We start from the raw sequence: 17,309 nt of genomic DNA, 5'->3' as shown, positions 1-17,309 counted from the left end.
AGACATCAAAAAAAACATACACTGCTACCACGTTGCAAATTGGAGAAATGTTTTTTGATATCAACTATATTTTGGTTCCCACCATTGGCGGGAAGAAGATTTGCAACTTGAGATATGCAGATGATACTACTATCCTCGCTAGTTCTGAAGCTGAATTGATTCACCTGCTACAACGGATAGAAGACGTAAGCTTAACGATGGGCCTTAAAATAAACAGAGATAAAACGAGAATCATGATAATTGACAGAGCTAACAACAATCAAAATCATCTGGTCATGATAAACAATATCGCTGTTGTAGATAAATTTGTGTAACTGGGCTCATTAATAACCAACAAAGGAGGCTGTACTGAATAAAGTACCAAGTAACCAATAAAGCGGCGGTCAGCAATCGCAAAAAGCGCTATGGCAAAATTAACAAAAATTTGGAAAAGCCATGAAATAACTACTGATACAAAAATGAGACTAGTAAGAAGTCTAGTTTTTCCAGTTTTTACTTATGCATCGGAATGCTGGACCCTTACTGAGAAAGACAAAAAGAACATAGATGTATTTGAGATGTACTGCTGGAGACGAATGCTGAGAATACCATGGGTGGCCCGAAGAACAAATGAATCCATACTGGACCAGCTAAACATAAAGAAAAGACTAAGAACACAAATATCAGAACAAATAATAAACTATTTTGGACATGTGCTTCGAAGAAATGGTCTTGAAAAACTTACCATCCAGGGAAAAGTAGAAGGCAAAAGAAATAGAGGTAGATCTCCCACACGATACACGGACCATATTGTTGCTACCATTGGCGCTCCATTGTCAGAATGTGCTAGAATGGCAGAAGATAGAAAAACGTGGAGGAACATTGGGAAATTTAGCTAATAGCTTCATGATATCACGATACCTGCATCAGGTTAAGGACTAAGAAGATATTTTGGTTCAACGATATGCTGATACGAATATCACTAACGAACTCTTCCGACAAAGTCACACTACTAACACGTAAATTTGAGCATAAATCTTGATATATTAAAGATGATGAAGGCAATGTACAGTTATTTGTTATTGACAGATTTGGACACAGTTATAGATATTTGAAGATCCAGTCTCCTTTAGCAATGACACATAGCACTCGTCTCCCAGTCATCGACAATTTGAATGGGAACCTGACATACTTGGCAACCAGATTAAATGTGAAGAATATTACATCGATTGTGCAATCAGTTCTGACACACAGGCATCTTGCCTGAGAAAGACCATAAACCATACCTCTACATAAGAAAGGTCTAACAAATAATTGTAGTAACTATAGACTACTAGCACTAACCCACAGCAGCAAAGTGCTCCTCTACATCCTGTAACCTCATCTAGAAAACTTCATATATTGACAAGTAGCACCTGAGTAGACTGGACTTGTGAAGGACAGAGGTACCAGAGAACAAATTCTCAATGTAAAAATACCATATCAATATATCATATATATATATATATATCAAATATCAAAATATCATAAAAAATGCCCTATATATACTAAGGTGTTTGACAAGATGGGAAAAACTGTGGAACATACTGACTGCAATGTGTGTGACCTCATCTTATTAGTCGACTATATCAGGGTGCCTATCTGATAAACGCATTTTGGAGAAGGGAGTACGCCAAATCTCCCTTATTATTTACAAAATTCATAATGTGCAAGGTTTTGACCCTCGTTTCATACTTTATGCATGCAAGACTTGGGCGGTTAAAAAACCGGATAGATGACGCATAGACGCTTTTGAAATGTGGATATGGAGACTTAATTCAATGAACTCCAATGTCTTGCTTCTAGAAGAAATTAAACCCAATTAACATCTTTCCAGTACAGTTTATTCTGAAATTTTAAAGTTCTTTGGTCTTATCCATCGAAGCGATCACAAAATGAAGCGGTTGTTAGTCCAAGAGAGGCCTCAGAGTCAGCGCCAACGCGGTATACACGCGATATAACACAACCGTTGAACGAGAAACATGAAGAAAGATCATTAATCGAACAGTCCGAGCTTCTGAATCTCAATGATGAATCACAACACATCTTTCAAGATGTTAATGATTATTCTACAACAAAAATACTGACTCGAAGCTCTAATTCAGCTATGTTTCAAGGCCAGCAAATATAAGAAAACTGTAAAAAATATCATTCGTTATATGCCAAAATACGTCCAAGCAGTTATAGCCAAGGAAGAACACACCTATTAAAACAAATTAAATTATATTCTTGTCTCCTTTTTCTTCATCTATATCTAATAAACATTGTTATTTTCAAAATTAACACTTGGGTTCACATTAATTAGCACAATACTGTCAAGCTAATACTAAATTTACAATTGATGCATTAATTCTTTCCAAGGATTCAGTATTTCTGTTTTGTCACTGCACAGAAATATGTTTACACAATGAGAAGTCATTGTTACAGGATACTATGATGTTAACTTCCTGTGTTTATGCAATGTAGGAACGTGGAGTAGAAACCACTAAGACTTTTAAGTCTTGACCGTGAATAGTCAAATAGCCTACCATTTGGACTAATCTATTTCTCAAACAATTATCCAACTGGATCTTCCCATTTTTACAATGACTTCCCATTATTAAAGATTTACTAAAAAACTACAGTGACATTCTGACATTTGACAGCTGACTAGAATTAAAAGAACTTACCTTCGTAATTGACTTGACCATCACCATCGATATCGGCCTCCCGAATCATTTCATCGACTTCTTCGTCTGTCAATTTCTCACCCAAGTTGGTCATGACGTGGCGCAATTCTGCTGCAGAGATGAAACCATTACCGTCTTTATCGAACACTCGGAATGCTTCACGAATTTCTTCCTCACTATCGGTATCTTTCATTTTACGTGCCATCATCGTTAAAAATTCAGGGAAATCGATCGTGCCATTACCTATAAAAAAATTGTCACGTATTTAGTTAAGAAACTTGCTGGATAAAAATTTCAAATATTAAGGATAGACATTATTAACTTTTTCAAAAGTGTAGGGATCGAAATAACTCCCGAAAATAACCCGATAGAACTTCATTTAGAAGAAATAGTTCTATGTTTTACTACAGTTCACAATTCTTGCATATAACAAGTTTATAGAAAGGATATTTCTTGTTAAATATATAAAATCATTTAAATAAAGGATAAATGGCAGTTGCATTTATGTTCAGTTTAATGAAAAAATATTTTTGTGGTATATCAAATCTTAGCACTTTTGAAAAATCCTGTATATCGAATTGAAAAATTGGTGTAGGCAAATACCACACAAACTTTTGAAAAATCCTGTATATAGAATTGAAAATTGGTGTAGGCAAATACCACACAAAAATTACAAGTAGCAATTTACTTTATGGCGAATATCCAGTAGGGATTTCATGCGACGAACAATAAATAAAATTTTGCCATGATTCGAGCATTTAGATCGCGATAAAACTAAAATAGAATGCCAAATTTGAACATCTAATTACCCACATTAAAACGTTAGAATTTTGCGCATAGGTGTATTTTTAGATCCAAAACAAGAATGACTAATCAATATTGTAATTAAACGGTTTTAAAAATGTATATATACTCGTCACTTTAGTAAAAGTTATAGTTCAATCAATCGAGAAAAAAAGCTATACAAATTTTTACAGCAGCAATGTAATAATAGGATAACAGAACTACCACCTGGCTTTGACAATCAAATTTTTTGTAAAATGCAAGAAAGAAATTTTTAAGTTAATAAATTAGCCCAGTCTGGTTATGCAAAAATCATCGATTTCACGGCAAATTTTTTCGCAGATATCTGAAGCTTTTAAGACATAGGTGGGAAATACTAGGTGACGAATAGATGAAAAAGTACTCGTATTTTTACCTTGCGTTTTTTTTAAACAATAATTTATGGTCACAAGAATATATTTATTTTCCCGTTTTTTAAATTAAAATTGATAAATAATTTACGGAGATATTGGCAAAAAAGCAGTTTTTTTGCACTAATTTATAAATTTTATTAATTTTTTTATTAACAAAATAAAATGTTATTAATACATTTGAACATCGAGGAATTATCGTCTTCTAAATTTGTGCGAAATTTCCCCCCGATCGGTCAAATAGTTTAAAAGTTATTTAATTTATTTATCCCTGAGGCTAAATAGTTTTAACTATTGAACTTGCTCTATTAATGAGGTTAGACACATTTAGCAAATTTCATAGGATTCTTTAAGACTTAAACTATCTCAGAAGTTAAATGCATAGATAGGTATTGCGTTTTCATAGAAATTAGTTACAAAATAATCGTTTGAAAAGGGGGTATGTTTTTTACTTACAAACAATTGTAATAACTTCTATATTTTTCAAGCTACAGACTTCTACGTACAACCATTGGATAGCTGGTAAAAAAACTCACATTTAAAATAACCTTCTATGACCAATAGGAACAAAGTTAGGGACTATTTTTAAAAAAATCATATCTCCATTTTTTATAAACATTAAGAAGTAAATTTGCACAAATTTTGAATGAAAATGTAAACTTTATATTGAAACTTATAGCTATAAAATTCATCCAATTTTTCGAAACTTACAGCCCTTCGAAACGAAAGTACTTTCGAAAGATCGACATTCCAAAGTGGAGGGGATAACTGTTTCAGCTCCGTTTTTTTTTCGAGATCGGAACTTCAAATTGAAACGCGTAGGAAAAATTTACATTATCTCGGCTTCCATTGCAGCTAGAAGCCTCTTTTATTTTAATCTGGGGTAGCTCGTCGAAATATAAATAACTGCATAGTTTTCACTGGCCGGGAAATATGGGAAACCTCGGAAAAATTGGGTTCATTTGAAATTTACCGTAAAAACTCTTTTTACAGTCGCAGTATTAATAATGATGACATAATTTTCAACCCCCCCCCCCCCCCCACTGGAAAATCAACATTATCTAATTATTTACTACTTTGACGATTTATATGTTTATATATGTGTATAGGTATATGTACAATACGAGGACGGTAAACACATTTATTTATCTAAATCCAAAGATCACAGAGTATACCGTCCTCGTGTCCCTACATTTTACATGTATTCATGTGAATGGGAGAAAGGTCATCTATATAATAGAAAACCGGTAATATATATCTTAATATGCGTAAAAAAGGCGGGATGAGTAGCAGGTGCCACGCTCCAAAATTTCGTCAAAATAGTCCCTAACTTCGTTCCTATTGGTCATAGAAGGTTTTTTTTTTAAATGTGAGTTTTTTTACCAGCTATCCAATGGTTGTACGTACAAGTCTGTAGCTTGAAAAATATAGTTATTACAATTGTTTATAAGTAAAAAACATACCCCTTTTTCAAACGTTTATTTTGTAAATAATTTCGATGAAAACGCAATATGCATTTAGCTTCTGAGGTAGTTTAAGTTTTAAAGAATCCTATGAAATTTGCTAAATGTATCTAGCCTCATTAATAGAGCAAGTTCAATAGTTTAAATATTTAGCCTCAGGGATAAATAAATTAAATATCTTAAACTATTTGGCCGATCGGATGGAAATTTCGCACAAATTTAAAAGATTCCTCGAAGTTCAAATTTATTAATAACATTTTATTTTGTTACAGAAATTTAAAATTTATAAATTAGTGCAAAAAAACTGCTTTTTTGCAAATATCTCCGTAAATTATTTATCAATTTTAATTTAAAAAACGGGAAAATAAATATATTCTTGATATAAAAAAAATGACATAAATATTGTTTATGTAAAATATAAGGGAAAAAACTTATAGACAAAAAATCAAATTGTGACCATAAATTATTGTTAAAAAAAAGGAAGGTAAAAATACGAGTACTTTTTCATCTATTCGTCATCTAGTAACCCCCACCTATGTCTTAAAAGCTTCAGATTGTTCAGAAAAATTGTTCGACGTTTTTTTATCCAGACTGGGCTAAATATGTATTTGATGATACGGCTGTTATTTCATTCGGCAATCGGCAATGTTAGCTTGAGATGGCATCGTTTAAACCATTGAATTGAAGGACTGAGCCCTAAACAGGAAGATATTATTACGGAATTTAATAATTAAGAAGAACGACTCAGGCTAAGTCTATTCTACGCGAATAAATTACGCAATATACGCAATGTGCTCTGTTAAAATGTTAACCAAGAAACAAAAACGGTTTATAAAAAAATAGAATATCGGTATTAATATGTTTTAATCTTATATAGTTTTCAGTGTATATATTGTAGGAAGAGCTCGTGGATAAATTATAATTATCGGCTTCATGAAGAATATACGAGTCTTGTTCAATTGAAACCCATCTTTGGTTCAGGAAAAATTTACTCAGATATATCTAGAATTAATTACCACTACAATTAAAGCAAATATTCCATCGCTTCACCAACCGATGCTGATGTATGCCCTGCTTAGAGATTTCTCGTCACTGTTGGTCGAAGAATTCTTTTACGACATTTTAGACTATACTCCTTCGTATGACTGAAAACGATTTCATTTTAACGTCATTTTCAAAATACTTGATAATCGCAAGGCGATAAATGGAGACTCTAGGGTGGATTCTCTAATATCCTGGATGTTTTCGTCCTATTGCTTGATGTAGCTTGTTCACAGTTTCGTATACAGGTTTGCGTTGATATGCACACGTTGATAATTAGCAAGAGTCCTTGAGGTCGAAAAAAAAAAGTTAGCCTTGCCTTCAGTTAAACTTCTTTGGACGGTTTAAAATGATGACATCCACATTCGTCACCAGCAATTATTGACGAAAATAAGTAACTATCGTTTTTCGGTATTCCGTGAGATGTTGCAAAGATAAAATCAATAGCCAAGCTTTTTTGGTTCTGTAACACAAGAAGAGGAAAGCACTGCGTATAAACTTTGCTGTAACCGAGTTTGCGTAACCAACATTTCCTGAAATTGCTCTAATTGAAATTTGACGATTTTATCTAATCAAGCCTTTCACACATGCCACATTCCTGTATGTTAATGCAGTACTCAATCCAGCTGTTCGTTACTTATCATTCGCTTTCTCTCTTCCACTCCTAAATCAACGATACAATTCCTTGACAGTTAAATACGCAAAACATGCGTTTCCATACACTGTTTGCATTCGCGTATAAATTTCAGTACGTAAAAATTCATTTCAATTTCAATTCATCAAACAAACCTTCAGTACATAAAAATTGATTATGTTCGGACGGATTGTTAACAACAAATGCCATATTTAAGCCAAATTACTTCAAATCGCAGTCAAATACATATGATAAGAACTGAACAGTGTGATGGTGGAACAGTGTGATGTTAGCCTTGGAATATAATTGTATTCCAAGGCTAACAACCTGACCAAAGATGGGTTTCAATTGAACAAGCCTATACTTTTGGATATTTATTTAATTTATAAATTTTTTTTGATAAATATGCAATAAGGGTACTAAAAGGCAGTCACTTTTCTTATAGTCCATGAATACGAAATGTCCGTGAAATTTTCTTTACTGGTGAACATTTGATATCACCGTTTTGTTAGTTTTCGCCGTTTCGTTACCCAAGTATCGATAATGTAAGTTTAAAAAAATATTAAGCAATGACGAAATATATTCGAAAATCAATTTTTGTTTGATGCCTGGTCAATTTGATGACGTTGATAATCGTCGGTTCAGACACGTTCAACAGTTTGGTAGAATTGTAGATAATTTAGTACTTGTCTCATCTGAGTACATGTAGATTTACCAATGTAGATGTTCAATTTAGTAGATAAAAGCTAAAATCCTCACTACTGCCCAAAAATCCTTCTGACCTCGGTCGTTAACCGTACACAAGTTGGTGGTGTTTTGCAAGATAAACGGGCTGTAGCACAATACAGTGAATAAGCTTATAAACCTACTATAAATGCCATTACTATTTAGTAATCTTACAAACTTGTAATAGCTATTCAGATGAGGTGGACGAATAAATTTATTTTACAAAGAATTAATATTCACAAAGATCCATGTTTTAGGTAACTATTTAGAAATCAATTTTAAAGTTGTTTCTTCGCTCCAGCAAAACGACATTTTTCTATGCTAATGAACTCGACACCAGTGAGCAAGACGTGTGGGGGGCGTTAATTGCCCGAAAAAATAGAACAAAATGGATTGATTCGAATACATTTTTGGGGTCGCGACAAGTTTATTTACTAAATTACTTGCTACTCTACCAAATTCGTTGATTGGTCACAAAAATGATTGTAGATTAGTGATCCGCCTTATCAAATTAACCGTAAAATCCGTTCTTTAAATAAAAATTGATTGTCAAATACATGGTCGTATCGTCGTTTGACGTCAATTTCCGTAAAACAAATGATAAAAACTATCTTAAATAGAAAGTAGTTTATTTTTAATTAAAGCGTTTTTTAATGGTTTGTTTCGTCTATATTATTTAATAGATTAATATATTATTTAGAACCATTATGAATTATAAATAGGTTTCCATATTGTCCCGTTTAATTTATTCTCATAGAAACATCTGTGTGTTTCAAGAATTACTAATTTATTATTTCCAATTTCAAAAACTTGAACCCAAGTCGCACTGGCGTAACTTCGAAGGGATTCTAGACACTACAACATTCATGCCTTTTAAAATAAGAAAGATAATACAATATTATTAATATTGGCCAACTATAATTAATATATGCTTAGCTAAGGGGCCAACCAATTATAGTAATATATTTACACAGTAAAAATATTAAAAACGTCAATTTTTTCATCAAAATGTTTAATTACAATGCGAGTGCCATCTAAAAAGGTGGACATAAACTGATCGGACATTGCAAGTTGTGCTTTGCAGGGTTGCATTCAACCAAAGTCTACGTAAACTAATTGTAAATAAGATTAAAATATGGTATGGTAATAAAAAAAGATAACTTATAGGAAAAATACTATAGGAGTATAGGAAAAATACTATATATAGGAATCTACTATATATCTTTCAAAACCTCCGTTCCAAAATGGAAAAAATCCATTTTCTCTTAGTACTACCAGCAAGAAGTAACAACAGTATTTAGAATATTCTACTCATGTGAAACGATATACAGTTAAAAGAAAGATGAGAGCAAGTGGATGCACCATAAATGTCTCAATGGAACACTAGAATCAAAAAGCTGTAGGTGCATCGTCAAAAATAAACTGAGTACATATAAGAGGGCGAAATGTAGTAAGTATGTAAGTATAACAGAAATCATACATCTATACCACAGCAATTGGGATAGCGTGTCGTCATTTTTGACATTTTTCCTTATTTCTGAATGAAACCGTATTATAAATTCAAGTAAAATAGTATAATAAGCAATTCAGGTCGGAATACAAACGCCTTACAAAAAATTACTGTGACACCACACTGATATGGCTAACAGAATAGTAATGTGACGTGTTTTAAGAATAATACAACAAAGATACACATAATGAACATGTTGGCTAACTAACCAAAAGGAATGATATAATATCGTTCTGTCCAGAATTTAACATTGAAAATTATGATATACGTGAAATCATCTTATGAATCATGGAGTAAGATTCTTAGTAAATATTATTATTTTAAGATAATTCCAGGAGAATGATAAGATAATTCCTATTTAAAAATGCCACACACATAAAAAACGCTGTTTCTTATATTATAACCAACAAATCGATAATATATAATACTTTTAAACCCGAAATTGACAGATACAGATAGGTTAAATAACAAATTTATATATATCTCGAAATTGAAAAAAAAAAAATCAGAAATTCACGAGAACGAAACGCATGTTTAATGGTAGCATAATGGGGCAATTTTTTGTTAATTAAAGTATTTCCAACACGTGTGGTGGTGATAGCTCAGTGGCTAAGTACTGGCTTACCAAACACGGTTCGAACTCACACGCCACAGACAACTGAAATTTAACAATTTTTAATTTGACTAAGCCACTAAATATCTAGGCATCACATTATCTAGCTACGGAAAGCTCGAAACTGAAGTGAATAGAGTAAACAGAGACGCAGGCTGCCTAAATGAAACAATATAGAAGAGAAATAAAAATATCGGGAAAGAAACGAACGGCAGAATTTACAAAACAATCATCAGACTAATAATGACATACACGGCAGAAACAATACCTGACAGAGAGGAAAAAAAGGATGTTAGAAACAGCAGAGATGAAAACACTTAAAAAAATTGATGGTAAGACACTATGTGACAGAGCTGGAAGTACAGATATACGACGTAGATGCAAAGTGGAGAACATCAAGAACTGGGTAAGAAGTAGAAGAGTAGAATGGAATGATCATATAAGCCGAATGACAACAAATAGAGTAGTAAAGACGGCAAGAGACGGTTCCTGGAGGCACATTGAAAAACAGACAGAGTCATGTCTATATAAAAAGAAGAAGACTAAGCCGCCACTGGGCTTCGGAGGGCATGTAAAGCCGTCGATCCCGGCTACGAAGTAGTTAACACTAAAAACTGAGCCAGGTTATACGAATAGAATATATACAAAAAGCCAATTGGCTGCCGTCCAATATGTGCTCAAAAATTATGTTAGCCATGATCATGAATTAAATTATACATTAGTCAACTAGTTTGGCCAAAATCACCGGAAAATAGACTAATGATAGGTTAAATAGTAATGATATGGCTGAGTTAGTGGGATAGTTGAGGCAATAAAGCAATAAACTTACCAATCTTTTGGAGTGGATGTCAATGAAACTTATTGCAATCGATTCGTAAGAGCGTTAGGAAATTTTGTGAACTAAAGTGATGATTTTTACACGAAAATGATTTTTATCGGTTCAGTGGCATTTTAGTCTCTGACGACTGAACTATGTTTTTTTTTATTTCAGAAACTGTGAAAGAACAGAAGCCCCTTATTGAACTCTGGTAATATTTAGAAAATGATGACGACTCGCATGTTCCGTTGTTGCGCGAAGATCTCGAGATTGAAGGCAATGAAGAACGAGAGACGACTGTCAAAAGATGAAATTTTTTAGTCCTAGTTGCAGAAGATGATGTAGAAGATATGGAACTAGAATTAGAAAAAACGTAGCAGAGCATCTAATATTTAAAAATACTCTAAAGAGAGAAAAGCGAAACTATAAGGTTTGCCAGTTCCAGCAAAAAAAAATGGGAAACAAGACCTCCCGTAGAAGTGAGATATGACAGCTACAATAATAATCCCAATGTAGACGGAAAAAAAATTCTAGATGCAACTTGAAGGGAAGCAAAAATAAGACTAAAAAATATTGTGTTCCAAATGTGGAAGTTCATCTGTGTTTGATCCAGAGAAGGAATTGTTTCCCAAAAAAAATTCAGTCGCAATAATGCTTGTTGTATTATATTTATGTGAATAAATATTTCTAACGTAAATTTTGTTTGCCTTATTTTAGCCCCAAGACATAATGTGCTGCTGCGGGACTATAAAAAACTGCTAATGATTATGAAAATGATACTTTTACAAAATAAATCTTAGAAGAATGGCAAAAATGCAAGTAAAATGAATAAAATAATTCTTTCCTCAAAAGTAATTTAAATTATTTATTTTTTTTTTTAGATTTGAATAAAATTGAAAAGTTTACATGTTTTATAACGGACTAATCGTCGCGTAAATAAACTCTTTCAACTGTGACTGCGAACGACGAACCACTATTTCGTTTCGTGGTGCTACTTCCGTGACGCTCGCCTCAGCATTTTACTACAGAGAAGAGTAATACAACGCCAGTATAGAAGCTTGGCTTCAAAAATTACAGATGTATACTCCAGGGGTACTTATCGCAGTTTCCCTCTGAAAGGATAAATTCACTGAAAGGGTTAATTTTTTATTTCGAACCAATTATATGAAACACAGATCCAGGCACATGTTTGATAACAATACCAGTTATACATAATAGCTAGATATCGCCGATGCTGCGAACAATATTGTGAAAAATGCCAATTTGGTAAATATTTTTATTGGACTAGATGAATTAAAAAATGTTTTTCGGGTTTTGCATATGCCTGTGCGACAATATATTTATTAAATTTTAATCAATACATCATAAAAAGCATATCGACATGAACCGTAAAATATAAAAAGTACTTTATTCAACTTGGGTATCAATTTTATTTAAACAAAGGTATTTATTTAATGCCTGTACTTCTAACCAAATTTGCATTTATTTGATAATGGAATTATTTATAAAACGCCCCGCAATTACATCACTGACGAGTTTTTGTGATAAAAACGATAACTAATCACTAAAACAAGTATGACATCATCCAATTTATAAGTATTATCGGAAAAAACTAAACTACTTAAAATATAAAAACATTGTTGTCGTATATCGTTGCGCACATTTTACACTTAATATTTTATTGTTTCATATTCGTAAAATTTAATACAAAAATTTTACTCGACTTTTTATAATTGATATCCGAACGAAAATCGTCTCTAGATACATTTCTCTAGTCGAGAAAAGTCACTGGAGTCGTTTAAATGCACAATAACAATACGAACTATTAGCACAAAAATATTAGTCCAATAAACAAAGAATATAAAGTAAAGTAAGTTTCCGTCACCTTAGAACACCTTATAAAATCTCATTTTGTTCATTTTCATCTATATTTTCAAGATATGTAAGTTGAAATACCATTTTCAAAAGTCTTCTTCTTTACGTGCCATCTTCGCGACGGAGGTTGGCAATCATCATGGCTATTCTGATCTTAGATGCTGCCACTCTGAACAGTTCGATTGATGTTACCAATCCCTTAAGTTACGCAACCAAGAGATTCTTCTTCCTACAATTCTCTTTCCTTAGATTTTCGCTTGTATAATTAATTGAAATATGTTGTATCTTTCATTACGCATAGCATGCCCTAGGTATTGCAGCTTTCGTGTCATGATGGTTTCCAATATTTCCATTCTTTTGTTGACTTTTCTCATGACTTCGTTGTTTATTACTTCCAACCTTTTTAGTAGTCGTCCATGCTCTATCCCGTAAGGCAGAGTCGAGAAAATATAACACCTTGCCAGCCCAACTTTCAAGTCATATTTCAGTTCTCTTGCACAAAGTACCTTTATCATTTTATTGAAGTTTGTTCGTGCTTTCTCTATTTCTTTGGAGTAATCGTTTGTGTGATTAATTATTGTGCCAAGATAATTGTAGTTTTGAACTTTCATTTGAGGCTTTCATCATTATTTTGAATTTTTGATATCCTCATAAATTTAGTTTTCTCGATGTTTATTGATAATCCATATTCTTCTCCATACTCAATTAACTTGTTCATTAGCCTTTGGAGGTCTTGGAGATTGTCTGCTATTATGATAGTATCGCCCGCATATCTAATATTGTGAATCGGTGTTTCATTGACCTTTATTCCTGCTGTTTCTCCATCAAGAGCTTTTTTCATAATTTCTTCAGAGTGTGAATTGAATATTAGTGGTGATAATACACACCCCTGTCGCACTCCTCTTTTAATTTCGAACTCTTCTGATGTGTGTTCATTAATGTGTATGTGTGCCTGCTGTTTATAATATAGATTTGTTATAATTCGAAGGTCATTATATTGTAATTGTTTTGACCTCCATTAGCTCTTTGTGGCGGACTTTATTGAAAGCCTTGTTGTAATCTATGAAAGAGATGTACATATCTTGGTTCATCTCTGGATTAGTATGTTCAATGCAAAGTGAGCTTCACGGGTACCTACGCCTCTTACGGAATCCAAATTGGGTTTCTTCAATGTCCATATCAAGTATTTGGTAATAAATGCGTTTATGGATGATCTATATAAACATTTTAAGTGTGTGACACATCAAGCTTATGATGCGGTGATCGGTGCATTCTCTAGCATTTTTCTTTTTTTGGGAGACAAATAAATGTTGAGGTCAACCATTCATTGGGTACCTATGTCACCCGTCTGATAAATTTCATTAAAGAGCTTTAAGAGGACAACCATGTACTCGCTGTCTATTATTTTAAGGATATCAATATAGGCAGTTGATCTGGCCCCGGGCTTTTTCCGTTTCTGGTGTTCTTTAGTGCATACAATATTTCTTCCTATGTAATTTCTGTACTTGTTTCTCTGTCCTCGAAAGATATGTATTGTAGGTTTCCTCTTTCGTCGTCGAAGAGCTCTTCCATATATTCTCTCCATCGTTTTAGCTTTCGTCAGTCGTTATCCCATTTTTATCTAAAAGAGTTGTGTGGTGGTTTCTTTTTTGCAGCCCTGCCATTTCTTTAACCTTTTTATGTAAGTTGAATAGGTCGTATTTGTTCTGAAGATCTTCTATATCTTTACATTTTTCCTCATAGTAAGTTTGTCTTGCCTCTCTTATCATTTTTCTGATTTCATTGTTAATGATTTTGTAATTGTGACTTTGTTCTGTTTTTGTTCTTGGCATGTCTTCTTTGGTCCATCATGTCGAGTATTTCGTCGGTCATCCAGTTGTCTCTCTTTCTTATCGGTTCTTTTAATATATCTTTGCATGGAACGAGGAGGCAGTTTTTTAATGATTCCCATTGTTGGTTTATCTCGTAGGTGTTAGTATCTAATTTATCAAAGTTTTAGTATATTTTCTGTTGGAGTTTGTTTTTAGATCAGCTTCTTTCAGTTTTTTAACATCTAATTTTGGAGTCCTTTGGGGTTTTCTAATACGTTTAAGCTTAAGCGTGACATTAACGATTAGTGGGTTATGGTCTGATGTGACATCTTCTGGATATGTTTTAACTGATTTGATGGTGTTACGATATCTCTCTTTAATCATTATATAATCGATTTGGTTTCTTACCACTTTTTCCGGTTTATCTGCTGATGAGGGGCATGTATATAACCGTCTCATAGGTAATTTAAAGAACGTGTTTGTGATTATTAGACTTTATTCTTGGCAGAATTGTATTAGACGATCTCCTCTATCGTTACGTTTCCCTAGTCCTTGATCTCCCATTATTGTTCCAGCTCTTCCCTTGCCGACTTTTGCATTGAAATCGCCCATAACTACCGTGATTTCCCTGTTCGTTGTCATTTTCAGTGCATCTTCAATTTGTTGGTAGAATGTTTCTACTTCATCTTCTGTTGCATCCGTCGTTGGCGCATATACTTGGATCAAATTTAGTTTTGTATGTGATGTCCTTATTTTTAGTAGCAATCACTCTATGAGATTGGGACAAAATCCTCTATTGACTTGTTGACCTCTATATCGACAATAATTGCTACTCCACGTCTATGGTGGTTGTCAACGTTTCCCTTATCACTTACATATCAAGAAAATATAGATAAAAACGAACACAATAAGATTTTATAAGATGTTCTAAGGTGAAGGAAACAACCGCGTTTTTCATTATCAAATAAACAACTTTCTAATAAACAATTGGAATACCTTTTAAATAAATAAATATTTTTCAACAAAAATGTATGTGTACCTTAAGGGTTTTAAAAGTCATATTTTTATTGTAACTTTTGTTATTATTTATGCCTATTTTTTATGTTTATTGCTCCTACAAGATTTTGCAAATCTTTTTAATTTTTTAAATAAATTATCAATCAAATTTAATTTAGGTTTCAAATGAATCGTTTTTCATAACCTTTTACTTTATGTTTTACATGTACATATTACAATTTTATTTGACTGGTCCATATAGTGTTAAATTAAGGTTGCTTGAAGTAACATATACCGCGTTGATCACACCATATCGTTTATACTGGGAGTTCTTCTATAATCATAATGTATGTCCTGAAATCAAAGAAGATTGACTACAACGACCTCAGGATCATATCAAATTTATACTATAAACAGCGAGCAAAAGTACGTATTAACGAACAGCTGTCAGAAGAAATTGAAATTAGACGTGGAGTGAGACAGGTATGAGTGCGTATTGTCTCCTTATTCTTTTTAATGCCTACTCCGAAGAGATCCTGAAAAAAGCTCTTGAAGGTGAAACAGCTGGAATAAAGGTAAATGGAGTCCGCATTAACAACATTAGATATGCGCACGACACTGTGATCTTAGCCGAAAATATTGAAGATCTTTAGAGACTGGTGACCAGAATAGCGGAGTATGGAAAAGAGTACGGTCTAACAATGAATGTCAAGAAGACGAAATTTATGAGAATATCGAAAACTCAAAGAAATAACAATAATCTTCTAATAAACGAAACCAACGTCAAACAAGTGGACAAATATGCATATCTGGGAACAATGATTAACTCCACAAATGATTACATTCAGAAGATCAAAATCAGAATAGAAAAGGCTAGAGCAAATTTCAACAAAATGAGAAGAGTGCTATGTACGAGGGATTTAAAATTGGAACTAAGAGTTAGGTTGGCGAGGTGATATGTTTTTTCGACTTTGTTTTATGGAATGGAATCTTGGACCTTGAATGCGACATAAATGAAAAACTTAGAATCATTTGAGCTGTGGGTGTATAGAATTCTGAAAATATCGTGGACAGAACACGTTACAAACCAAGAGGTTCTGAAAAGGATGAATAACGAAATAGAAATTTTAAATACAATTAAAACAATAAAATTGGAATATCTTGGACATATTACACGTGGACAGAAATACAGTTTGCTTCAACTGATTATGCAAGGAAAGATCCAAGGATTGCTGTTGTCGGATTGCTGTTCTTGTTTGTCCTAATCTTTGTTGCAGCAATCCGACAACTTAACTCAGTATGGTGGGATAGACACCTAAATATGAAGTCAAAAACGCAGATTTATAAAACATTAGTGCGAAGTATTATGACATATGGGGCCGAAAATTGGATCATAAACAAGAAAAACAGCAGTAAGATAATAGCAACAGAGATGGAATGCCTGCGAAGATGCTGCAGAGTAACAAGAATGGATAGGAGAAGTAATGACGAAATAAAGCAAAGAACATCAATAGAAACAGACATACTAACATATATAGAACAAACAAGACTAAAGTGGTATGGACATGTAAGAAGAGCTAGCGACAGCAGATGGATAAAAAGAATAACCGAATGGAGCCCCATAGGAAGGAGGAAAAGAGGACGACCCCGAAAATCCTGGAGGAACGAAGTAGACGACGCCATGAGTAAGAGAGGACTAAACGATGGAGAATGGAACAACAGAGAGAGATGGAAACGGTTGAGCGAGGGAAGGCAGTGAATACTGTAGAATCCCTAAATATATATAGATCCAAGGAAAGAGAAGCATAGGGAGGCGTAAAATGTCATGGCTGCGCAACCTGATAAGAATAGTACGGATGTATAGGTAATGGATTTTGACAAGAGCTATGACCTTGTAAATAACAGGTAAACTTGTGTACTGCATCGGCATCACTCATAGCTCT

At 33.3% G+C, this 17,309-nt stretch overlaps 1 protein-coding gene across 2 annotated transcripts in view; it reads right to left on the bottom strand.

Moving 5' to 3' along the window:
* The window catches only part of LOC140443780 (calmodulin), a 52,658-nt gene that overhangs the window by 12,193 nt on the left and 23,156 nt on the right, over positions 1 to 17,309 (bottom strand). For both annotated transcript variants that reach the window (XM_072535223.1, XM_072535222.1), the window contains exon 3: positions 2,688 to 2,930. In XM_072535223.1, the coding sequence (XP_072391324.1) occupies positions 2,688 to 2,930 (243 nt within the window). The remainder of the gene's footprint in view (positions 1 to 2,687; positions 2,931 to 17,309) is intronic.

Source organism: Diabrotica undecimpunctata, chromosome 6 (genome assembly GCF_040954645.1).
Source record: "Diabrotica undecimpunctata isolate CICGRU chromosome 6, icDiaUnde3, whole genome shotgun sequence".
Classification (NCBI taxonomy): domain Eukaryota; kingdom Metazoa; phylum Arthropoda; class Insecta; order Coleoptera; family Chrysomelidae; genus Diabrotica; species Diabrotica undecimpunctata.
This window is presented reverse-complemented; position numbering and strand designations above follow the sequence as displayed.